We start from the raw sequence: 26,147 nt of genomic DNA, 5'->3' as shown, positions 1-26,147 counted from the left end.
GGTGAATGAAACATTTTTAAAACCTGATCCAGTGTGTTGTGAGACAAAGAGCCTTGTGTCCAATAAGGGGAATAAAGGCCCACAGCCTCCCCTGACCCCGAGCCCTGAACAAGGGACTGGAGAAATTCGCTGCCCTGCGGATCAGACAATCAGCCGGCGCTAGTCCCGCCCCTCGGACTCTCCGATTGGTTGGAGGACCCGCCCCGCTCGCTCGCTATTGGTCAGAAGCTCCCGTCAATCAGGCCGTGGGCCCGGGTCACGTGCCCCTCACTGACTTTACCCAGAAAGCCTCGCGCGGTCGCCGGGCGGAGCTGCAGGTCGGCGGGACCGGAAAATTAATAAACTACGGGTAGGCCGCGCTGCAGGGTTTATAAAGTTAGAGAACGGTCTCAGGCCCTAATGAAATCCAGCGGCCCGGTTTGTGTTCAGCCGGACGGCAGCTGTGAGGCTTTTTCTTGGCGACAGTCTCGGGTTACGCGCCGCCATTTTGGCCGGGTCCGCCCCGGTAATCCCTTAACCATGACCTTTCCCCCACTTGGGGGACGATCTGCCGGGAGCTCTGCTTCCTCTTGCTCATCTCTACCTGCCTGTCGTTCTCTTACTTCCTCTCTCATATCCTTAAGTTGTTTGCTTAATTTCATTACATATCTTTTTATCTGATCCCGTAGTGGGCCCACATCGGACCCCCGGTGATTATACCTTGGGGCAGTCGCATCGCCCGACTGGTCATAAGTTCATACGGAGTTAAGCCTGTCGGCCGGTTAGGGGTTGCCCTTTGCTTCATTAGGATATAGCAGGTAATAGTTCAGCCCAAGCCTGCCCAGTTTCTTGCATAGCTTTTGACAGGGCTGTCTTTATTGTCCGATTCATCCGTTCTACCATTCCCGAACTCTGCCGGTGGTAGGGGATGTGAAATTTTTGTTTAATGCCCAATATAGTGCATAGTACTTTCATCACCTGCCCAGTGAAGTGGGTTCCCTGATCGGAGTCTATTTGAGTGGGGATGCCCCATCGGGGAATCACCACCTCAGCTAAAATTCGGGCTACTGTGTTTGCAGTGCAGTTTCAGGTGGCGAATGCTTCCACCCACCGGGTGAACAAATCTATTATCACTAAACAATATTTTCTTCCTCGAGAGCTTGGTAGTGGCCCCGTGAAATCAATTTGGATATTCTCCCATGGCCCTAGCGGCCGTGGTTGATGAGCCATTCTTATTTTAATGGCCTTTCCTGGATTATGTTGGTAACATGTAATGCATTGCTGACAATATTTAGCAATGTCCCATTCTTTCTTCTCCACGTCCCGTACATCCCTGTGCAATTTTACTATATTAATGTCCTCTTCGTTATTATACTACTCACTGCTTCTTCCCTGGCTTCTGTTTTATCAACATAATTAATCCCCAGTTGGGCTGAGAGAATCCTAGTGCATCTTGTATCTGCGTTTTAAATTGGTCATACGCAGTTTGTCGGGCATCCCGATCTGCATTATTGGCGGGACACCATGTCCCGTCCTTTGTCCCATCTGGCAGGGTATTCCATTTGTCTCGGGGACATTTAGCCCGTACCAGTTGGTGAACATCATTTTGATGCATGTCGTGGGTGTCATACATTTCCTGAAAATGTTTCCAAAATTCAATATTTTAACTCCGAGCCTTCAGGGTGCCCAGAGATTTCAAGATGTCTTGTTTTTCTAGGGGACTGAATGCTTTATATCTGTTTATTATTCCCTACCTGTGCTCCTTGTGTCACCGTCAAAGGTGCGGCGGCAAGGACTTCTTCCTCTCCACTATCATTATCATCCTCCCCTTCCTCTGTTCTATTATACGGGGGAGCGGTAGGTATACCTGATTGGGGGCCGAAGAGCCCCTTATCATTCCGACCCTTCTAAATTTCTCTCAACTTTTTATTTCTGCTCTGGCTGTTTTTAATTCCTCTATTTTTGGTTTCAAATTGAGGGTACACTGTAAAAGCTGTCGTACTATTATTACACTGGCCTTTTGGGTACGTTTAGTTTTCTCTTTTTGCCACCAAGTCTTTTGGACGGCGGGGCCCTAGAAACATAGAAGATAGGAGCAGGAGTAGGCCATTCGGCCCCTCGAGTCTGCTCCGCCATTCAATGAGATCATTGCTGATCGTCCGAATTCAGTACCTTGTTCCTGCCTTCTCTCCATATCCCTTGATCCCTTTAGCCTTAAGAAATATATCCAACTCCTTCTTGAATATATTTAATGAATTGGCCTCTACTGCCTTCTTTGGTAGAGAGTTCCACAGGTTCACCACTCTCTGGCTGAAGAAATTCCTCCTCATCCCTGTCCTAAATGGCTTACCCCTTATCCTTAGACTGTGACCCCTGGTTCTGGACTCCCCGACCATCGGGAACATCCTTCCAGCATCTAGTCTGTCTAGTCCTGTTAGAATTTTATAAGTTTCGATGAGATCCCCTCTCATTCTTCTAAACTCCAGCGAGTACAAGCCCAATCGACTCAATCTCTCCTCATACGTTATTCCTGCCATCCCAGGTATCAGCCTGGTGAATCTTCGCTGCACTCCTTTCATGGCAAGAACATATTTCCTCAGATAAGGTGACCAAAACTGCACACAATACTCCAGATGTGGTCTCACCAAGGCCCTGTCCAACTGCAACAAGACAGCCTTGTTCCTGTACTCAAACCCCCTCGCTACGAAGGCCAACATAACATTTGCCTTCTTAACTGCCTGCTGCACCTGCATGCTTACTTTCAGTGACTGGTGCACAAGGACGCCCAGGTATCGTTGCACTTCCCCTTCTCCCAATCTATTGCCATTCAGATAATAATCTGCCTTCCTGTTTTTGACACCAATGTGGATAACCTCACATTTATCCACATTATACTGCATCTGCCATGATTCTGCCCAATCACCCAACCTGTCCAAATCATACTGGAGTTTCTCGGTATCCTCCTCACAGCACACACGCCCACCCAGCTTTGTGTCATCTGCAGACTTGGAGATATTACATCTAGTTCCCTCATCCAGATCATTAATATATATTGTGAATAGCTGGGGTCCAAGGACTGATCCTTGCGGTACCCCACTAGTCACTGCCTGCCACTCGGAAAAAGAGCCGTTTATTCCAACTCTTTGATTTCTGTCTGCCAACCAGTTCTCTATCCAAGTCAATACCTTGCCCCCAATCCCATGTGCCTTAATTTTACATGCTAATCTCTTATGCGGGACCTTATCGAAAGCCTTTTGAAAATCCAAATACACCACATCCACTGGTTCTCCCTTATCTATTTTACCAGTTACATCCTCAAAAAATTCCAGTAGAATAGTCAAACACGATTTACCTTTTGTAAATCCATGTTGACTTTGTCCGATCCGGTCACTTTTTTCCCCAAGTGCTCTGCTATTCCATCCTTTATAATGGACTCTAGCATTTTCCCCACTACCGATGTCGGGCTTACCGGTCTGTAATTCCCTGTTTTCTCTCTACCACCCTTTTTGAACAGTGGGGTAACATTAGCTACCCACCCATCCATGGGTACTGTTCCAGAGTCTATCGAATTTTGGAAGATGACCAGCAATGCATCTACTATTTCTAGGGCCACTTCCTTAAGTACCCTAGGATGTAGATTATCAGGCCCTGGGGATTTATCGGCCCTCACTCCCATCAATTTCCCTAACACCATTTCCCTACAAATACTGATTTCTATCAGTTCCTGCCTGTCATTAGACCCTATGTTCCCCGACATCTTTGGGAGGTTATTTGTGTCCTCCTTTGTGAAGACAGAACCAAAGTATGTATTTAATTGGTCTGCCATTTCTTTGTTCCCCATTATAAATTCCCCTGATTCTGACTGCAAGGGACCTACGCTTGTCTTCACCAATCTTTTTCTCTTCACATATCTATAAAAGCTTTTACAGTCAGTTTTTATGTTCTGTGCAAGCTTATCTCATACTCTATTTTCCCCCTCTTAATTATCCCTTTGTCCTCCTTTGTTGAATCTTAAACTGCTCCCAATCCTCAGGTTTACTGCTTTTTCTGGCCAATTTATATGTCCTCTCCTTGGATCTTATGCTAGCCCTAATTTCCCTTGTTAGCCACGGTTGAGTCACCTTTTTTGTTTTATTTTTATGCCAAATTCGGATGAACAAATTCTGTAGTTCATCCATGCGATCTTTCAATGTTTGCCATTGCCCATCCACCGTCAACCCTTTGAGTGTCATTCCCCAATCAATCCTACCCAACTCGCGCCTCATACCATCGTAGTCCCCTTTATTTAAATTCAGCACCCTAGTCTCTGAGTCAACTATTTCACTCTCCATCTTAATGAATGTCCTGATTTGGATCCCATCCGTCTTTTAACATTTTGTCGATTAAGCCCTTCCGGTCGGCTGCATAGAATTTAGTAAGGGTTCCTTCTTCACCCCAGTCTAATTCTTTCCCCGATGCCATTCTGTGGTCTGACCTTTTCCGGCTTTACATACAACTTCTACTTGAGCTATGTCCGTTCGGCCTCTCCACGCGACTTATATCCTATCCCAAAATGTATCTACACAATACCTAACATAGAAGATAGGAGCAGGAGTAGGCCATTCGGCCCCTCGAGCCTGCTCCGCCATTCAATGAGATCATGGCTGATCATCCAAATTCAGTACCCTGTTCCTGCCTTCTCTCCATATCCCTTGATCCGTTTAGCCTTAAGAAATATATCCAACTCCTTCTTGAATACATTTAATGAATTGGCCTCCACTTCCTTCTGTGGTACAGAGTTCCACAGGTTCACCACTCTCTGGGTGAAAGAATTCCTCCTCATCTTTGTCCTAAATGGCTTACCCCTTATCCTTAGACTGTGACCCCTGGTTCTGGACTCCCCAACCATCGGGAACATCCTTCCAGCATCTAGTCTATCTAGTCCTAACGAAGACTTAATGTCAAAAATTCGCACAATTGATCTTAGTCTGACCGTCTTTTATCGCAACGACAATGTCCCTTCCAATACTAATATTTACGCGTAATATATCAAGATCATACTCACTACACGTCCGTTCTTTTACCGCTTTACAGACTTGTCACGATTCGAATACTCGATCCGCAGACAGACGGGTGACCGCCTGGATCACGTAATTTCCGGGTGGTATTCCAAATCTACTCACCCCCTTGTGTCCTCTTGGCCATCGTCCGTCTACGTTCCGACGTATCCTGCCGACTACGCCAAATTGTTTTGGTGAAATTAAATTAATTAAATCCGCACACTAGTCTGTAAATGGTAAATAGCCAAGCAGTTTATTTAAAACACAGAAAACACAAAATTATTCAACAGTACGATACAAACAGTCCGCGGAGGTACCTAAGGGCTGATCAGTGAGTACAGCTTAGAGTTCCTGCAACTCGTTTCTGGCTGACTCTCCGAACGCTTACAGCTTTCCGTATTTATGTCTTAAAACCACAATGATTCATACTTTCACGTGACATCACATGTTTTCGCGTCACTTGTTACTCAAGTTATTTCTTGCCACATTTTCCTAACAGTCTAGGTGGTGGTTGAACTGTCAGTTGCCCACCTGGTGACTTCCCTAATCTCCCAACGGCTAGTTTCAGTCAAGCGACTCCTTTTGACCTATTGTTGTCAAGTCGCTACCTCTTTTCTGTGTCTCAGCACGTATCCTTCTGCATTTTCTATTTTTGTCCCTTTTCGTGGTTGCGTGCTGGGCTGTGTGCAAAGCCTATATGTTTTTAACTTGCTGTTGTCAGGCGGAAATGCCTTGACTACTTATTCTTACCCATAATGCTATGCTTCTACTAAGTGTGATTTCTAAAAATCCACTTCAGATCCGTTTATCCCTACTCTCTGTCCGTTAACCAATCCTCTATCCATGCTACTATATTACCTCCAACCCCATGAGCCCTAATTTTGTGTAATAGCCTTTTATGTGGCACCTTATCGAATGCTTTTTGGAAATCCAAATAAACTACATCCACTGGTTCCCCTTTATCTACCCTGCTAGATACATCCTAAAAAAACTCTGATAAATTTGCCAAACACGATTTCCCTTTCATAAAACCATGTTGACTCTGCCTAATCATGTTATGATTTTCTAAGTGCTCTGATACCACTTCCTTAACAATGGATTCCAGCATTTTCCCGACGCCTGATGTCAGGCTAACTGGCCTGTAGTTCCCTGCTTTTTCTCCCTCCTTTCTTGAATAGCGGGGTTACATTTGCGACCTTACAATATGCTGGGACCATTCTAGAATATATTGCCAATAGCATATGTTGCCAATCCCCAGTTTCCCGTTGAGAAGGTGATGGTGGGCCTTCTTCTTGAACTGCTGCAGTCCGTGTGGTGAATGATTTACAGGATTTTCACCCAGTGATGATGAAGGAATGGCGATATATGTCCAAGTCAGGATGGTGTATTACCTAGAGGGGAACTTGGAGGTGGTGGTGTTCCCATGCACCTGCTACCCTGGTCCTTCTAGGTGGTGGAGGTCGTGGATTTGGGAGGTTCTGTCAAAGATCTTGTCGAGTTGCAGATGTATAAAATCCACCACCTCTCCTCCCATAGAGGCCAGATTCTTGCGTAGGCCCAGACCGAGTGGCAGATTCCCTTCCATGAAGGACCAGTGACCCAGTTGGGTTTTTCCGACAATCCAGCAGCTTTCATGGTCACTTTTTCTAGTGCCGGCCCCACAAATGACCAGATTCATTAACCTGCCTCTTTTTGTGGGTTCTCTCTCACGCTCCTTTTCTCCTGTTTTAAATTCATTTTACAGGGTGTTAGAAGGGGAGGATTTGAAGATGGGAAGCTCAAACCAAACATCACATCAAGGTCTGACAGTCACTCGATTGATCAGGACCTGAATATCATCGGCCTTTCAACATGGATTTAACAATTGGGGAGAAACCGTACACGTGTTCTGTGTGTGGTCGAAGCTTCAGCCGATCATCTGGCCTGTCGAGACACAAGCAGAGTCACACCGGGGAGAAACCGTGTAAATGTCGGGCCTGTGGGAAAGGATTCAGTTATCCGTTTGAGCTGGAAATTCATTGGCGCATTCACACCGGGGAGAGGCCATTCACGTGCTCCATGTGTGAGAAGGGTTTCACCGAATCTTCCAGCCTCCAGAAGCACCAGCGGATTCACACCGGGGAGAGGCCGTTCACCTGCTCCGTGTGTGGGAAGGGATTCACTCAGTCATCCCAGCTTCTGAGACATCAGCGAGTTCACACTGGGGAGAGGCGTTTCACCTGCACCGTGTGTGGAAAGGGCTTCGCTGAGTCATCCAGCCTGCGAACACACCAACAAGTTCACACCGGGGAGAGGCCGTTCACCTGCACTGTGTGTGGGAAGGGATTCATTAAGTCATCCCACCTCCTGACACACCAGCGTTTTCACACTGGGGAGAGACCATTCAGTTGCACTTACTGTGGGAAGAGTTTCAGACAGTCATCCCATCTCATTGCACACCAGCTAATTCACACTGGGGAGAGGCCGTTCACCTGTTCCGTGTGTGGGAAGGGATTCACTAAATCATCTGACCTTCTGAGACACCAGCGAGTTCACACTGGGGAGAGGCCGTTCACCTGCTCCGTGTGTGGGAAGGGATTTACTCGTGCATTCAGCCTCACTGCACATCAACTTGTTCACTCTGGTAAGAGACCGTTTAAATGCTCTGACTGTGAGAAGAGCTTTAAAAGCAGAAATTATCTGATGAGACACCAGCGAGTTCACACTGGGGAGAGACAGTTCACCCGCTCAGTGTGTGGGAAGGGATTCACTCAGTCATTCAACCTGCTGACACACCAGCGAGTTCACATGTGATGGCATTGGTTGGACTCTGTTGTTATCCTGGCCACTGTCTGAGGCGGAACCAGACTGTTCGCCACCTCGGCCTCCTATTGACCCTAAACTGAGCTTCTGACCCATATCCGCTCCATCACCTACATCGCCTCCTTCCACCTCTGTAACATCGCCCATCTCCTCTCCTGCTTCAGCCTATATGCTGTTGAAACCCTCACCAATGCCTTTGTTATCTCCAGAGGTGACGACTCAATAAGTTCCCCGGCTGGCCTCCCACCTTGCTCCCTCTGTAAACTTGAGCTCATCCAAAACGCTGCTGTCCGTTAAAGGGACCCCGCAGACCCCCCCCCCAAAAAAAATTAGGGGGAACATTGCCCACAACCCTCCGAGATCTCTCCACTCCTCCAATTCTGGCCTCTTGGGTGTCCCCGATTTTAATCACTCCACCAGTGCTTGCTGTATCTTCACCTGCCTAAGCTGGATTCCCTCCCTAAACATCTCCGTCTCTCTACTTCTCTCTCCTCCTTTTATAGGCACCTTAAAACAGGTGACCACGCGTTTGGTCACCTGTCCTAATAAGTATCTCCTCGTGTGGCTTGGTGTCAAAGTTTGTTCGTTAACACCCCTGTGAAGCACCGTGGGTTGTTTTACTACATTAAAGGTGCTATATAAATACAAGTGGTTGTTGCTGCTGTTACTCACATCCGGGACTGAACCATGTTCATTCTGTTGGGGTTTGTTTCAGCTGATGTTAATAACCCTATAACTGGGCTGCAGTTTAAAATTCTGGATATCTGTCAAATAAATCAGTTTTGTTTCAAACACATAGTGTGACGTATATTTGATTTCTTTAAGATAAGAGGAGGCTGCCTGATGTCCTGTTACCGACTGTTCCATTTTTGGGCCTTTTTTCCTTTCTAACTCAAGATTGATTCGGTTTTCATACCTTCGGTTACCCTCACGGACAAGTCGGTCCCAAAATCAGGCCCGGCCCGGAGAAAACACTCAACATTATCCACTTCACAAACACCCGTGGTGGGCCTCAGGTCCTGAACAAGAGCCTCCGGGCCGGGCGTTTGCCCCGAGCGGGGCGGCAGCTGCGGGGCTTTCTCCCGGTGACAGGCCCGGGGTAACGGCCGCCATCTTGAGAGGCTCAGGGGGCAGCAGGGTGCATGCGCAGCCCCCTTGGCCAGGATCCAGGAGGAGAGAATCTTGTCGATTTCTATCCTGGACTCAGTGATGGCTTTTGTAAACTCCTTTTACAGGCTGTGAGAAGGGCAGCATTTACAGACCGCAAACTCAAACCAAACATCACATCAAGATCTGACAGAGTCACTCCATTCATCAGGACCTGAATATCATCGGCCTCTGAATGTGGAAGGAGAAATGTTTGTCTGTTCTGTCTGTGGGAAAAGATTTCAAACATCAGTGTGACTGGAAAAGCACCGAGACACACACACCCGAGTGAGAGTGTTCCAGTGCACTGACTGTGGAAAGAGCTTTAACCAGTTACACAGCCTGAAAAAACATCGCACCATTCACAGCGGGGAGAAACCGTACACGTGTTCTGTGTGTGGACGAGGCATCAACTGATCGTCCAACCTGGAGAGACACAAGGACACCCGCATCACGGAGAAACCGTGGAAATGTGGGGACTGTGGGAAGGGATTCAATTACCTGTCTGAGCTGGAAACTCATCGCGCAGTCACACGGGTGAGAGGCTGTTCACCTGCCCCGTGTGGAAAGGGATTCACTCAGTTATCCAACCTCCTGACACACCAATGAGTTCACACTGGGGAGAGACCGTTTAAATGTTCTGACTGTGGTAAGAAGTATAAAAGAAAAAATGAGCTGCTGAACCACCAACACACTCACACTGGGGAGAGGCCGTTCACCTGCTCCGTGTGTCGGAAGGGATTCACTCAGTCATCTACCCTGCTGAAACACCAGCGAGTTTACAAGTGACTGCAGAGGTTGGATTCTGCTGTTATTGCTGCTGTTAATCACATCCAGGACTGAACCATGTTCACTCTGACAGTTGGAGTGTGTTTCTGCTGATGTTAGCAACCCCTATTACTGGGCAGGAGATTAATATTCTGTATAAATATTGAATAAATCAGCTTTGTTTCAAACACAGTGTGTCAAATACTTGATTTCTCCATAATAAGAGAAGACTGATGTTCTGTTACCGACGGATCCATTTTTGGTCCTTTTCTTACTCTGGATTATTTCAGTTCTCATCTAGTTCGCCTTCTACCACATCAAACCCCAAGCTTGTTCCATTTATGTACACAGCTTGTGGGTGTCATAGACTGAACTGCAATGTCTCACTTACACTCATCTGAAATTCCTTTGAACCACCCTTTATAGAAATATCTTACATAAGATTTGAAATCTGTTACTTGCTGTATCATTTGACACTTTTTGGAACCGATTCAGTAAAACTCCTCCACACATACTGCATGTGACAGCTTTTGAAATGTTCTGATCTTTGTCATTTTCATTGCTGATTTTGATGGTCTCGCTGATTTAATCTCTTGTTACTAACATAGCTTGCACTATTTGTTTAATCGAGATAATTGTTTCAAATACTTCCTTTATCAGGTCTTTAGCTTCTCCATTGATCCCTGTCAATAATCCTTGGTCAGGGGCTGGGGTTATGATGTAGGTTTAGGGGTTAGTGGTTGGGGCTAGTGGTTATTGGTTAGGATTGGGGTTAGTGGTTGGTGTAAAGTCTGTGGGTTGTTTAGTTAATTAATACACAGACTACCAGAGTAACTTAAAACAGGACTTTACTATTCGAAGGTCAGGGCGAATCTGCCAAATAAATCCTGACACAGCACTTATATACCGGTGTGGTCACCGTCGGTATTACAGTATACAGAAGCCAACAAAAAGTAGTGCCACACCTAAAATAGTTCTCTTAAAGGTGAACGGTTACATACAATGGTTTTCTTAAAGGTAGACGGATACATACACTACAATCCTCCCTTTTTAGCTTACAACATACTTAGTCCCCCATTAAACATAACATATATTCAACTTCATGTAAAACAATTCACAGGTATAATCTATGCGGGAAACAGTTTACAGATTCAGTCTCTGCGGGAACAGTTCACAGATTCAGTCTCTGGTCTTGACTCGGTCCGAACAACATCTCTGTGGTGTAGCCGGTTCACATTGCTAGCGTGACCCATCCAATAGTCTTTCCCTTGACTTAACAGCTTGAACTTCCGTCCTGCTGAACCAGCAGTGCTGACTTTTACAAACAGCTGGACTGCCTTGGTAATTTTTCCTACTTGCCAACTGATTTGGCTCCCTTCGTAGGGCCCACGTACATGATCTGGTAGAAGTGATAATGATTTAGATGGTTATCACCTTCTGCTTCATCTTTCTTTTCTGCTTCTTGGAGACTCTCGGGGCTCCCTTATCAGCTGCCAGCTGTAGCGCCACCATCTCCCTATGTTCCTTAGACTTTAAGTGCTTCATCCTGATTTCTGCACTTTGGGAGTTTTCATCACAAGCTGGGCAGACCAAGTCCTCGTAATATTCCGTGTCACTCAACAGGTCATGGTAATATTCGGTGTCGTCCTGAACTAGTCTAGCGAGAGGGCCTGCTACTTCTTCCTTACCCAACTGGACGTTAGCCGACTGTTGTTCCCTCCCTAGACATCTTTCCTGAAGAGACTTCTTCATGCGTTCATATTCATCCCGCTCTTCCTGGGTTTCCTGCAAATCCTTCACTAATGACCTCATTTGTGATTTCAACACTTCCCCTTCCATCGGGGATTGATTGATCGGGCTATTCAATCCTTCTACTGGAGCAGCTGTTTCAACATTCTGTTGTTCACATAGACGTGATTCAGCGTACTTTTGGCATCCCAGTAAAATCTGTGTTGCAACCTCAGCTATTTCCATAACTTTTGAGAGCTCCGAACTCCTTCCCTTTGAAGATTGAAGCTCGTGTTCAGATTGTTCCCATTGCAGAGTCTTGTCCCTCAGCATATGAAGGAGTTGGCTGACCGTTAACTCTTCCACAGGAACACTGTGGATCAGAGTCTTCTCCATTTCATCCACCTTTTCCTCCAATGCTTTCACCTTCTTTTCCTCTTGTACTTTGGCTTTCAGCACTCGGAGAAGTTGCGCCTTGATGCTCTCTAGCTCATGTTCAGGGGCCATTCTTACAGTCTCTGTGTTTCTTACAGTTTCCTTTTCTTCCACTGAAAGGATTCCCAGTTGAATCTGTTCTTCAAGTTGTTGAACCTCGGTCATTGCCGCCTCATATTTGTCTTGGGTTTCCTTCAATATTTTTATGAGTTCTTGGACATCTTGTCTTTCATGTTCTGCCATGTCTTTCACCTCTAATTTCTCATCTATGGATGGAACTTCTACCGATGAGTCTGTCTTGGCCTTGAGCTCATCAAGAATTTCCTGCAGCCTTTGGACTTCTTGCTCATGTTCAACCTTTAGTTGCTCATATGCTTCTACTGAAACTAGCTTTTCGGAGGTTGCCGAGTTAATCCCCTCCAGGATTGTAGCCTGGGCTTGTTCATACTGTTCCTTCAACTTCTCAAACTCTGCTTGTAAGGAGTCGTAGAGAAGAACGGGAATAAAATCCTGGCTTCCTGAAGATTCCTCTTCATTTGCTCCTTCCTGCAAATATTCTAACTCCTGAACAGCATAAGGGAGATGTGATCGGTAATTGGTCACAATGGCTCTATGGTCGCTCTCTGCTTGAGCTAGCTGCTTCTGTTGTCTTTCCAGATTCTCCCATTCGGTGTCATAGAACTTTTTCATTGTTTTCATCTCTTGTTCGAGACGGTAACTCACTTGTTCTACTTGCTGTCGTAATTTGAAATAAAGTTGAGTCCGAGCTCGGTGTTCGTCAGTCATGGATATGTCCGTAAACTGAACAGACTCAGAATTCTCTGTCAAACTATGTTGTCGTTGTTCGGTGGAGTTCTGTTCTGCAACTTTGTTCTTCTCTGGAGCATAAGCCTTTATGCATGCCTTCGTTCTTCCAATCTTAGTCGGCAAGTCCATTTTAGCCTTGTCTTTCATATTTGGGTTGGTCTTATCGTCATCCGTTTCAGAATCTGAGCTGATTGTCTGCACCGAGTCCTCACTCGTTATGGCTTTTAGATAGTGCCATTCCATGTCTATTTTCTTGATCCACTCCCGTCCCAGAAGTGGTGGTCCTCCCTCAGGTAGTACGTATAAGTTCATTCTTGGGTGTTCTTTACCCCCATCTCTCACCTTGACTCTTATCTTCCCCATGGGGTATACTTTATGCCCCGTGTATGTCTGCAATACGAACTTGGTATCTCTTAAGGGTATATGTGAGAATAGCCGGTGGTAATCCCTTCGATTTATGACTGATAGAGCTGATCCAGTGTCCAACTCCATTTTCACTTGGACTCCAGCTATTTTTAGCATGACCCAGATAGTTTGTAGGTCAGCTTCCTTACTCACATTGTGAATTCTCAGACTGCCCAGCTCCTGGCCGTTTGGGTCTGAGTCCGAATTCTGTTCGTCTGAACTCTTCTCAGCCACCTTGTGTACCTTGTTGTACTTTTCCTGTGATGGCTTCCTTTGGTTGTTGGTCTTCTTCCCTGACCGGCATACCTTAGCTATGTGACCCAGTTTGCCACATTTCCTACATTCCTGGTTCTTAAACCAGCATTGGTTCTGGTCGTGTGTTGTCTTCCCACAACGATAGCATTTTGTTGTACTCGAGGTAATTTGATCCACACTGAGTGCCGCTGCATTTCCGCAGTTCCCTTCGCTGCGGCTTCGTGCGATGCTGCAATAAGGACAGCCCTGCAAGTGTAAGGTCGTTCTCTTCGAGTAGTCGCTTTTGCGTTCCTTCCTTTGACAACCCGCACACGAACTTGTCTCGCAATGCCTCTGTCAGATTCCCTCCAAACTGGCAGTGTTTCGCTAGTCTATGCAGTTCGACCAAGTATTCTGCGTTGCTTTCGTCTTTCCTTTGCGTTCTCACATAGAATTTGAATCGTTCCGCCAACATCAACGGTGTGGGGTTCAAGTGATCCTTCAGAACAGTCACAATATCATCGAAAGTCTGATCCGCCGGTTTAGCTGGTGCTAGTAGATGCTTCAAGAGCCCGTATGTCTTCGCGCCCATCGAGTTTAGCAAGGTTATAGCTTTGTCATCTTCTATTTTATTGGCCTCACAATAGATCTCAATGCGTTCCACATACGTGGCCCAGTCTTCTACCTCGGAATTAAAATCGTTGATGTTACCACGCTTAGGCATCTTCCTCTCTTCCTGATAACACCACGAATTATTTCTTTAAATTTTCTTTTCTTTTTTTTTCCCAAGATGGCGGTTCCCGCAAAAATGGCGGTTTCCCGCGCTTATCTTCTCTCCCCGCCCACTTCAATGGCGGTTTCCCACTTCTGTCTTCTTCCCCGCCTAATGGCGGCTTCCCACGTTTCTTCCCTAGCGGGAGGGGTACACTTTCCCCACGGGCGACGGCCGCTGGCTTTCAGGTTCACAGCCTGCGCGTCGGCTTCAGGGCTTTCCCTTTTCTCGGCAGGGCAACCGGCGCTGGGTACACCCCGTTGACGGCGAACAGTTTCAGCCGCTGGGCTGGCTCTCGCTCGGTTCCCCTTGCTCGGGCTCTGTCTCTCTCCCGCTCGCTCGGCTCTACCGGCGCTGGGTACACCCTGTTGACGGAGAACAGTTTCAGCCGCTGGACTGGCTCTCGCTCAGTTCCCCCTTGGTCGGCTCTGCCTCTCCCGCTCACTCGGCTCCCAATTGCGCCTCCCAGCCCTCTCGCAGTCCGGTGCTTCCCTCCCCGGCTGCGGCTGAGTTTATCTCTTCCCGCGCCTACGCTCCCGGTCGCAGCGCTTCGTGGCTTCGGTCACTGCCCGGCCTTTTTCGCCGGTCGCGGTCTAGCTGTCTCACGACGCCGTTGCGTCCCCCAGCCTGTCTGTACCGCGGCTTCCTTGCTCCACGCTGCCCCAGTCTCAGCGCCTCTGGACCCGACTTCTGTCCGGCTCCTTTCCCCCTCGACCGTGGTCGAGTGCACCGCCCTTATCCTCCGGTTATTCTTTTTACTTTCCCTTACAGTCACCGTGGCCGCCTTGCTTCTCGTGCTGATCGGCTCACTCCTCACCGTGGCAGAAGGGACAGTCAGTGCCTGTTGCTGATGGAAGTCTTTGTCTCTAACTTCTTCTTCCTTTCTAGTTCTGCAGCCTCGAGTTTTCTCCCAGCAGAACGACGAGGGCGGTTGCCTCTTCTCGACGCTCGTTAACTGCTTCGGAAGTATTGTTGCCGCAGGGTACAATCGGACTCGTCGCCACTGTAAAGTCTGTGGGTTGTTTAGTTAATTAATACACAGACTACCAGAGTAACTTAAAACAGGACTTTACTATTCGAAGGCCAGGGCGAATCTGCCAAATAAATCCTGACACAGCACTTATATACCGGTGTGGTCACTGTCGGTATTACAGTATACAGAAGCCAACAAAGTAGTGCCACACCTAAAATAGTTCTCTTAAAGGTGAACGGTTACATACAATGGTTTTCTTAAAGGTAGACGGATACATACACTACAGTTGGGGCTCATGGTTATTGGTTAGGATTGGGGTTAGTGGTTGGGTCTAGTGGTTATTGATTAGGATTGGGGGTAGTGGTTATTGGTTAGGATTGGGGTTAGTGGTTGGGGCTCGTGGTTATTGGTTAGGATTGGGGTTAGTGGTTGGGGCTCGTGGTTATTGGTTAGGATTGGGGTTAGTGGTTGGGGCTAGTGGTTATTGATTAGGATTGGGGGTAGTGGTTATTGGTTAGGATTGGGGTTAGTGGTTGGGGCTCGTGGTTATTGGTTAGGATTGGGGTTAGTGGTTGGGGCTAGTGGTTATTGATTAGGATTGGGGGTAGTGGTTATTGGTTAGGATTGGGGTTAGTGGTTGGGTCTAGTGGTTATTGATTAGGATTGGGGGTAGTGGTTATTGGTTAGGATTGGGGTTAGTGGTTGGGGCTAGTGGTTATTGGTTAGGAGTGGGGTTAGTGGTTGGGGCTAGTGGTTATTGGTTAGGAGTGGGGTTAGTGGTTGGGGTTTGTGGTTATTGGTTAGGATTGGGGTTAGTGGTTGGGGCTAGTGGTTATTGGTTAGGAGTGGGGTTAGTGGGGGTAGTCGATGGGATATTAGGCTTAGGAGACAGTGATTAAGATTAGAAACCACTATTGACAACACCAGTGTCACGAGATGCGTCCTTTTTCATTTCGTGTTTTTGAACCTCACACAGACAAGTCACAAAACAGCCTCATGAATTGTTCATTCAAGGAACCTTCTTTCTGGCCTGAGCCTGATTTCCTCCCTTCTTTCACATCTCGACATTTCCCACAGAAAAAGACATCAGGGATATTAGACTTTGTGACTTGGGACAAGAACAGGCGGATCCAGGTATAGTGCAGATTACATCCAATCATCAGTCTGCCTGAAAAGTGTTTCTGTCAATAACCTGTCACCAGGCCCCACCAGTTGCTATCTGATTCCACCATCACATCTTCATCCATTACCCGCCTTTCACTCTCACTAGAGCAGGTTTCACCACCATGACCATTCCCCATACTGAGGCTCTCTGATTCCCATTTATAGTCTCTGTGTAAGTGGTCACTGGATTTGGTGTCTCAGTGTAAGTGGTCACTGGATTTGGTGTCTCAGTGTAAATGGTCCCTGGATTTGGTGTCTCAGTGTAAGTGGTCCCTGGATTTGGTGTCTCAGTGTAAGTGGTCCATGGATTTGGTGTCTCAGTGTAAGTGGTCCATGGATTTGGTGTCTCAGTGTAAGTGGTCCCTGGATTTGGTGTCTCAGTGTAAGTGGTCCCTGGATTTGGTGTCACACTATAAGTGCTTCCTGGATTTGGTGTCACAGTGTAAGTGGTCCCTGGATTTGGTGTCTCAGTGTAAGTGGTCCCTGGATTTGGTGTCACACTATAAGTGCTTCCTGGATTTGGTGTCACAGTGTAAGTGCTCCCTTGATTTGGTCTCAAACTGCAAGTGTTCACTGGATTTGGTGTCTACTTCAGTCACCTCTTCAAAAAATTCAATCAGGTTCAGCAGGTATGACCTACCCGTTACAAATCCATGCTGGCTCTCTCTGATCAACTGAAAATTTTCAAGGTGTTCAGTCACCCTATCTTTAATTACAGACTCCAGTAATTTCCCGACAACTGGTCTCGGTTTCCCTCTCTCACCATTCTGAAATAGCGGAGTGACGTGCATTTTCAAATCTGACAAAATGGTTACCTAATCGAGAGAACTTTGGAAGATTATAGTTTGAGCATCTGCAATGTTCTCACCTACTTCCTTTAAAACCTTGGCTTGGAAACCATCTGGTCCTGGGGATTTGTTACTCTTTAGTGCCATTATTTTCTTCATTACTGTTATTTTGGTGAGTCCCCGTCCCTGATTCAATATTAGTTTCCTTGGGATGTCCGGCCTGCTATCCTCTTCCACTCTGTCAATACTGACGCAAAATAATTATTCAACATGTCCACCTTTTTATTATCATTTACAATGTCACCATTATCAGTTTTCAAGGGGCCCACATTGCTCCTGACCACCCTCTTTTTCTAATATAATTGTAATAAAAATGGTGTTGATTTTGATAATCCTTACAAGTTTCTTTTCATACTCCCTTTTTGTAGCTCTTGCTGTCTGTTTTGTCACCCTTTGTTGTTCTTTGTATTTCTCCCAATCACCATGATTTGTGCTATTTATTGTATTTCTGTGTACTTGTTCTTTTAGTTTGATGTTGTCCCTTCTCTCTTTAGTCGTCCATGGCTGGGGTTTTTTGGTAAGTAGAGCTCTTGCCCCTCGGGGGTAGAAGCTGCTTCTGTATCACCGTAAATTATTTTTTGAACATCTCCCTCTGATCATCTGTTGTTTTACCCATTAACAGATTTCCCCAGTTTACTGTGGACAGTCTCTGTCTCATCCTGTTGAAGTTGCCCTGAACTAACACTAGAATCTTAGTAGCTGTTTCGCGTTTCTCCCTTTCAAACATAATGTGGAACTCGATCATGTTATGATCGCTGTTAGATAAATGTTCACACACCGTGAGGCTGTTCACTAAATCTGGCTCATTACTAAATCTAATATGGCCTGCCCCCTTGTTGGTTCTAGGACATATTGTTGTAAAAAATTATTCTAAACACGCGAGAAATTCACCCAAGAAGACGATAGAGACCAAAGTGCCGTTTGTCCCTCTCAGTGTGGCCCTGAAGGACTGTGTCCAGGCTGGAGTTCTGTTCCCACCGTACGATCCTCCCCCAGATTGTCCTTTCTGAGCTCCAGCCAGGTGATGCTAAACACTCAGGTGGGAAAGAGAAAAATCTACAACAATGTGATTGAAACAAAGCTGATTTATTTGACAGATATCCAGAATATTAAACTCCAGCCCAGTTACAGGAATTACTGACATCAGCAGAAACAACTGTCAGAATGAACATGGTTCAGTCCTGGATGTGATTAACAGCAGAATCCAACCCCTGCAATCATTTGTGAACTCGCTGGTGTGCCAGCAGGTTGGATGACTGAGTGAATCCCTTTCCACACAAGGAGCAGGTGAATGGCCTCTCCCCAGTGTGGAGTCGCTGGTGTGTCAGCAGGCTGGAGTGCTGAGTGTATCCCTTTCCACACACAGAGCAGATGAACGGCCTCTCCCCAGTGTGAACTCGCTGATGTCTCAGCAGGTTGCCTACCAGAGTGAATCCCTTCTCACATACAGAGCAAGTGAACGGCCTCTCCCCAGTGTGAACACGGTGGTGTGTCAAAAGGTCGGATGACTGAGTGAATCCCTTCCCACACACGAAGCAGGTGAACGGCCTCTCCCCAGTGTGAATTCGCTGGTGTCTCATAAGCTCTGCAGAACTTTTAAAGCTGTCCCCACAGTCAGAACATTTAAAAGGTCTCTCCCCAGTATGAATGAGCTGGTGTGTTCGGAGCGGGGATGAGTGAGTGAATCCCTTCCCACACACAGAGCAGGTGAACGGTCTCTCCCCAGTGTGAACTCGCTGGTGTGTCAGCAAGTGGGATGACTGAGTGAATCCCTTCCCACATACGGAGCAGGTGAATGGCCTCTCCCCAGTGTGACTGCGTCGATGAGTTTCCAGCTGGTATGGGTAATTGAATCCCTTCTCACAGTCCCCACATTTCCACGGTTTCTCCATGGTGCGGGTGTCCTTGTGTCTCTCCAGTTTGGACAATCAGTTGAAGCATCGTCCACACACAGAACACATGTACAATTTCTTCCCGCTGCGAATGTTGCGATGTTTTTTCAGGCTGTGTAACTGGTTAAAGCTCTTTCCACAATCAGTGCACTGGAACACTCTCACTCGGGTGTGTGTCTCGGTGCTTTTCCAGTCATACTGGTGTTTGAAATCTTTTCCCACAGACAGAACAAACATTTTTCCTTCCACATTCAAGGGCCGATGATATTCAGGTCCTGATGAATGGAGTGACTCTGTCAGATCTTGATGTGATGTTTGGTTTGAGTTTGCGGTGTGTAAATGCTGCCCTTCTCACAGCCTGTAAAAGGAGTTTACAAAAGCCATCACTGTGAGTCCAGGATAGAAATTGACAAGATTCTCTCCTCCTGGTTCCTGACCAAGGGGGCCGCGCATGCACCCTGCTGCCCCCTGAGGCTCTCAAGATGGCGGCCGTTACCCCGGGCCTGTCACCGGGAGAAAACCCCGCAGCTGCCGCCCCGCTCGGGGCAAACGCCCGGCCCGGAGGCTCTTGTTCGGGGCCTGAGGCCCACCCCAGGTGTTTGTGAAGCGGATAATGTTGAGTGTTTTAATAATGGAGCCTGGGGCCGCACTCGGGGTGTGAGCGGCCCGCGTCCCCCCGGGGTTGATGAACCCGCTCCCTGAACTCGGGGTGTGAGTGGCCCGCGTCCCCCCGGGGTTCATGAACCCGCTCCCTGAGCTCGGGGTGTGAGCGGCCCGCGTCCCCCCGGGGTTCATGAACCCGCTCCCTGAGCTCGGGGTGTGAGCGGCCCGCGTCCCCCCGGGGTTCATGAACCCGCTCCCTGAGCTCGGGGTGTGAGCAGCCCGCGTCCCCCCGGGGTTCATGAACCCGCTCCCTGAGCTCGGGGTGTGAGCAGCCCGCGTCCCCCCGGGGTTCATGAACCCGCTCCCTGAGCTCGGGGTGTGAGCAGCCCGCGTCCCCCCGGGGTTCATGAACCCACTCCCTGAGCTCGGGGTGTGAGCAGCCCGCGTCCTCCCGGGGTTCATGAACCCGCTCCCTGAGCTCTCTCACCTGATGTGTCAGCGGCTGCTGCCAAGGCCCGCGCATGCTCAGCTCACACTGCCCGGGTGATTGACGGGATCTCCGACCAATAGGAAGAGCGGGGCGGGACTGGAGGACCGAGCGGGCGGCAGGTCCTCCAACAATCGGAGTGTGTGAGGGGCGGGGATTCACCTTTCAACCTGAACAGAAGATGAGCTGCTCACCAGGTTCCGCCCCCTTACTGCGCCACTGTTGCTTGGAGGACCCGCCCCGCTCTTCCTATTGGTCCGAGCTCCCGTCAATCACTCGGGCAGTGTGAACTGAGCATGCGCGGGCCTTGGCAGAAGCTGCTGACAAATCAGGTGAGAGAGCTCAGGGAGCGGGTTCATGAACCCCGGGGGGACGCGGGCTGCTCACACCCCGAGTGTGGCCCCAGGCCCCGTTATTATAACGCTCAACATTATCCGCCCGCCGCTTCCCGGTTTTTCCCGATTTGCTCAGCAAAGGGACCCCGCGCCAAACTCCGGGACAGACAGGAAGTCAGGGAGCGTCTGTAAATGGAGGAGAAATGGTGATTAGTCAGGGAGTTTCTGTAAATGAAGGCGAAATGACTCAGTATTTTTGGGAGTTGGTTTGTGTGAACAAATATATCAGTGATTTTAATGAGACTCTTTCTGTGTCCCAGCTCCTGTAAATACTGGCTGTAAAGGGGACGGACTCTCAGGAGGCTCCACACCACTGGCTGCTCATGTGTCAGTGATCTCCCATCAGATTAATGTGCTTCTGCTGTGGGTGTGTTTAATAAAGTGCCCGAAGCCCTCACTGTAACACTCTCACATATCCCACCTGCAGTGTAATGTCCGTGCTGTGTGCTTCCTGTCCAACATCCCCCTGATCCCTGGCTCTCCTGTTGCACCAACTCGGTGTAATGGGACAAGAAGTGCCAGCTCAAGAGATGCCCAAATCAGGGACGGAATGAAAGGTTCACACATGTGGAATGTTAATCTTACACAATGTGTGAGATGCTGAGCACCGCCCAACATTTCACCACCACACCTTCTTTCAAATAGCTTTATCAATCTCTCCTCCCTGAAACCTTTGATTTGGGCCGGGGGTTCTGTCCCCAGAGGGACTGCGCATTCGGTCTAATTCCCAGAGAGTTGGTACGTAGATGGGGCACACAGGTCACACATTGGACAGCAACTGATGAGTGCAGAACAACCCAGCCAGAGTCAGCACCTTCAGGGGAGGAGAGGGAGAGGAACCAGTGAGCGTAGAACTGAACCCAGCCAGAATCAGCACCTTCAGGGGAGGAGAGGGAGGGCAACCAGTGAGTGTAGAACTGAACCCAGCCAGAGTCAGCATCTTCAGTGGAGGAGAGGGAGGGAAACCAGTGAGTGTAGACCTAAACCCATCAGAAACAGCATTTTGAAGGATGTGATTGCATTGGAGAGGGTGCAGAGGAGATTCACCAGGATGTTACCTGGGCTGGAGTGTGTCGGCTATGAAGAGAGACTGGACAGGCCGGGGTTGTTTTCCTTAGAGCAGAGAAGGCTGAGGGGGGACCTGATTGAGGTGTACAAAATTATGTGGGGCATAGATAGGGTAGATAGAAAGGAACTTTTCCCCTTAGTAGAGGGATCAATAACCAGGGGGCATAGTTTCAAGATAAGGGGCGGGAGATTTAGAGGGGATTTGGGGAAAAACTTTTTCACCCAGAGGGTGGTTGGAATCTGGAACTCACTGCCTGAAAGGGTGGTAGAGGCAGGAACCCTCACAACATTCAAGAAGCATTTAGATGAGCACTTGAAACGCCATAGCATACAAGGCTACGGACCAAGTGCTGGAAAATGGGATTAGAATAGATAGGGCTTGATGGCCGGTGCGGACATAATGGGCTGAAGGGCCTCTTTCTGTGCTGTATAAATCTATGACTTTATGACTATGAGAGGGAGGGGAACCAGTGAGTATAGAACTGAACCCAGCCAGAGTCAGCACCTTCAGGGGAGGAGAGAGAGAGGAACCAGTGAGTGTAGATCTGAACCCAACCAGAGCCAGCACCTTCAGGGGAGGAGAGGGAGAGGAACCAGTGAGTGTAGAACTGAACCCAACCAGAGTCAGCACCTTCAGGGGAGGAGAGGGAGGGGAACCAGTGAGTATAGAACTGAACCCAGCCAGAGTCAGCACCTTCAGGGGAGGAGAGAGAGAGGAACCAGTGAGTGTAGAACTGAACCCAGCCAGAGTCAACACCTTCAGGGGAGGGAGAAAATTTGACTGACAGGAAAAATGTTGGAGGTGGTGCAATGGGTTTGGATTTCTGTGCAGGAAGGAGCGAGCGTCTGGGGGACAGGGATTTACAGCTTTGGGTAGAAGAGAGGAAATAATGTTCCACAGCAACTAGAATTGTCTGTTCTGAATTTTGATCATGTACTTACAGTGATAACTTTTGTAAATTTCCTTTACAGGGTATTAGAAGGGAAGCATTTGCAGGCGGGAAACTTAAACCAAACATCACATCAAGATCTGACAGTCACTCAATTCATCAGTACCTAAATATAATTGGCCTTTGAATGTGGAAAGAGAAATGTTTGTCTGAATCTTTACACAGCCTGAAAAACTTCGTACCATTCACAGCTGGGAGAAACTGTACACGTGTTCTGTGTGTGGACGAGGCTTCAACTGATCGTCCAACCTGGAGAGACACAAGGACACCCGCACCACGGAGAAACCGTGGAAATGTGGAGACTGTGGGAAGGGGTTCAGTTACCCGTCTGAGCTGGAAATGCATCGTCGTACTCACACTGGGGAGAGGCCGTTCACCTGCTCCGTGTGTGGGAAGGGATTCACTCAGTCATCCTACCTGCTGACACACCAGCGAGTTCACACTGGGGCGAGACCATTCGCGTGCATTGAATGTGGGAAGCGATTCAGTCAGTCATCCCATCTTCTGAGGCACCATCGTATTCACACAGAGGAGAGGACTTTTAAATGTTCTGACTGTGATAAGAAATATAAAAGCAAAAATGACCTGCAGAACCACCAACGCATTCACACTGGGGAGAGGCCTTTCATCTGCTCCGTGTGTGGAAAGAGATTCACTCAGTCATCCACCCTGCTGAGACACCAGCGAGTTCACACTGGGGAGAGGCCATTCACCTGCTCTGAGTGTGGGAAGGGATTCACTTTGTCATCCAACCTGTTTAATCATCAGCGAGTTCACACTGGGGAGAGGCCGTTCACCTGCTCCGTGTGTGGGAAGGGATTCACTCAGTCATCCAACCTGCTGAGACACCAGCAAGTTCACCAGTGATTGCAGGGGTTGGATTCTGCTGTTATTGCTGCTGTTAACCACATCCAGGACTGAATTATTTTCACCCTGACAGCTGGGGTTTGTTTCTGCTTATATGTTAATAAACCCTATAACTGGAGCTTAATATTTAATACATCATCTTAGTTTCAAACACTGTGTCGAATATTTGATTTCTGCATGATAAGAGGAGACTAATTGATGTTCTGATACCGAGTGTTCCATTTTTGGGCCTTACTCTGGATTATTTCAGTTCTCATCTAGTTCGCCTTCTACCACATCAAATCCCAAGCTTGTTCCATTTGTGTACATGGCTTGTGGGTGTCATAGGCTGAGCTGTAGTGTCTCACTTTACACACATCTGAAATTCCTTTGAACCACCCCTTTATAGAACTAGCTTGCATGAGAGTTGAAATCTGTTATTTGCTGTATTAATTATCACTTTTTTGGATCCGATTTAGTAAACCTCCTCCTCACATACTGCATGTGATAGTCTTTGAAATGTTCTGATCTTTGTAATTGTCATTGCTGATTTTGATGGTCTTGTTGATTTAATCTCTTGTTACTAACATACCTTGCACTATTTCTTTAATCGAGATAATTGTTTCAAATACTTCCTTTATCAGGTCTTTAGCTCCTCCATTGATCTCTGTCAATAATCCTTGGTTAGGGGCTGGGGTTAAGGTGCAGGTTTAGGGGTTAGTGGTTGAGGCTAGTGGTTATTGGTTAGGATTGGGGTTAGTGGTTGGGGCTAGTGGTTATTGGTTAGGATTGGGGTTAGCGGTTATTGGTTAGGATTGGGGTTAGTGGTTATTGGTTAGGATTGGGGTTAGTGGTTTGGGGTGAGTCGATAGGATATTAGGCTTCGGAGATAGTGATTAAGGTTAGTAACCACTATTGACCACGCCTGTGTGACTAGATGCGTCCTTTTTCATTCATTTTTTTAACCTCACGCAGACGAGTAACAAAACAGCCTCATGAATTGTTCATTCAAGGAACCTTCTTTCTGGCCCGAGCCTGATTTCCTCTCTTCTTTCACATCTCGACATTTCCCACAGAAAAAACATCAGGGACATTAGACTTTGTGACTTGGGACAAGAATAGGCAGATCCAGTTGGTTACATCCAATCATCGGCCTGCCTGAAAAGGGTTTCTGACAATAACCTGTCACCAGGCCCCACCAGTCGCCATCTGATTCCACCGTCATATCTTCACCCGCCTTTCACCCTCACTAGAGCTGGTTTCACCACCATGACCATTCCCCATACTGAGGCTCTCTGATTCCCATTTATAGTCTCAGTGTAAGTGGTCCCTGGATTTGGTGTCTCAGTGTAAGTGGTCCCTGGATTTGGTGTCTCAGTGTAAGTGGTCCCTGGATTTGGTGTCTCAGTGTAAGTGGTCCCTGGATTTGGTGTCTCAGTGTAAGTGGTCCCTGGATTTGGTGTCTCAGTGTAAGTGGTCCCTGGATTTGGTGTCTCAGTGTATCTGGTCCCTGGATTTGGTGTCTCAGTGTAATTGGTCCCTGGATTTGGTGTCTCAGTGTAAGTGGTCCCTGGATTTGGTGTCTCAGTGTAAGTGGTCCCTGGATTTGGTGTCTCAGTGTAAGTGGTCCCTGGATTTGGTGTCTCAGTGTAAGTAGTCCCTGGATTTGGTCTCAAAGTTTGTGGTCACCGGATTTGGTGTCACAGACAACAACAGAAATTTGCATTTATATAGTGCCTTTAATGTAGTAAAGCATCCCCTGTTGCTTCACATGAATGTTTTCAAACAATATTTGACAGAGTCATATAAGGAGATATTAGGGCAGGTAACCAAAATCTTGGTCAAAGTGGTAGGTTTTAAGGAGCATCTTAAAGGAGGAAAGAGAGGAGGAGAGGTTTAGGGAGGGAATTCCAGAGCTTGACAACATAGGAACAGGAGTGGACCATTTAGCCCCTCGAGCCTGTTCCACCATTCAATGAGATCATGGCTGATCTGCGACCTAACTCCATACACCCGCCATTGCCCCATATCCCTTAATACCTTTGGTTACAAAAATCTATCAATCAGAGATTTAAAATTAACAATTGATCTCGCATCAACTGCCGTTTGTGGGAAAGCGTTCCAAACTTCTACCGCCTTTTGTGTGTAGAAGTATTTCCTAACTTCACTCCTGAAAGGTCTGGCTCTAATTTTTACACTCTACCCCCTAGTCCTAGACTCCCCAGCCAGCAGAAATAGATTCTCTCTATCAGTTCCCCTTAATATCTTGAAAACTTCAATCAAATCACCCCTTAACCTTCTAAATTCCAGGAAATACAACCCTAATTTGTTTAATCTCTCCTTGTAATTTAACCCCTGAAGTCCTGGTATCATTCTGGTAAACCTACGCTGCACTCCTCCCAAGGCCAACATATCCGTCCCAAGGTGTGGTGCCCAGAACTGCTCTCAGTACTCCAGGTGTGGTCTAACCAGGGCTTTGTATAGCTGTAGTGTAACTTCTACCCACTTGTACTCTAGTCCTCGAGATATAAAGGCTAGCATTCTATTAGCCTTTTTGATTATTTTCTGTACCTGTTCATGACATTTAATGATCTACGTACATGGATCCCCAAGTCTCGTTGGACCGCCACTGTTTCTACCTTTTCACCATTTAGAAAGTACTCTGTGTTGTGTATGTACCTTTAAGAGAATAACTGGTCTCAGACTGCAGTACCGGCAGTGACCACCCCTGTATAAAAGGAGCTAGTGAGCCTCTGTGTTTTCAGTTTCACTATGGACTACCACCAGTAAAGACTTATTTTGTTCA

General features: G+C 47.5%; 1 protein-coding gene and 1 pseudogene across 2 annotated transcripts; one reads left to right on the top strand and one right to left on the bottom strand.

The window, feature by feature from the left end:
* Nucleotides 1–259: 259 nt before the first annotated feature.
* Nucleotides 260–26,147, top strand: LOC147119457 (uncharacterized; annotated as a pseudogene). The gene is made up of 6 exons (XR_015078030.1): nt 260–349; nt 6,763–7,807; nt 8,470–8,474; nt 9,172–9,361; nt 9,509–9,751; nt 22,687–26,147. The product of XR_015078030.1 is annotated as an uncharacterized LOC147119457 (transcript).
* Nucleotides 18,316–19,991, bottom strand: LOC147119458 (uncharacterized). The gene has a single exon (XM_085985044.1). The coding sequence runs from the start codon at nt 18,990–18,992 to the stop codon at nt 18,318–18,320; it is 675 nt and encodes a 224-aa protein (XP_085841170.1). The 5' UTR covers nt 18,993–19,991; the 3' UTR covers nt 18,316–18,317.

The sequence above is a fragment of the Somniosus microcephalus genome, chromosome 4 (genome assembly GCF_052327205.1).
Source record: "Somniosus microcephalus isolate GS21.2 chromosome 4, FLI_Smic_1.0, whole genome shotgun sequence".
NCBI classification, from domain to species: Eukaryota; Metazoa; Chordata; class Chondrichthyes; order Squaliformes; family Somniosidae; genus Somniosus; species Somniosus microcephalus.
Note: the sequence above shows the minus strand (reverse complement) of the source record. Positions and strands in the feature narration are given on the sequence as shown.

Coding starts and splice junctions, on each gene's coding strand:
- LOC147119458 (XM_085985044.1), bottom strand. CDS start 18,992: ATGGAGAAACCGTGGAAATGTGGGGACTGTGAGAAGGGATTCAATTAC.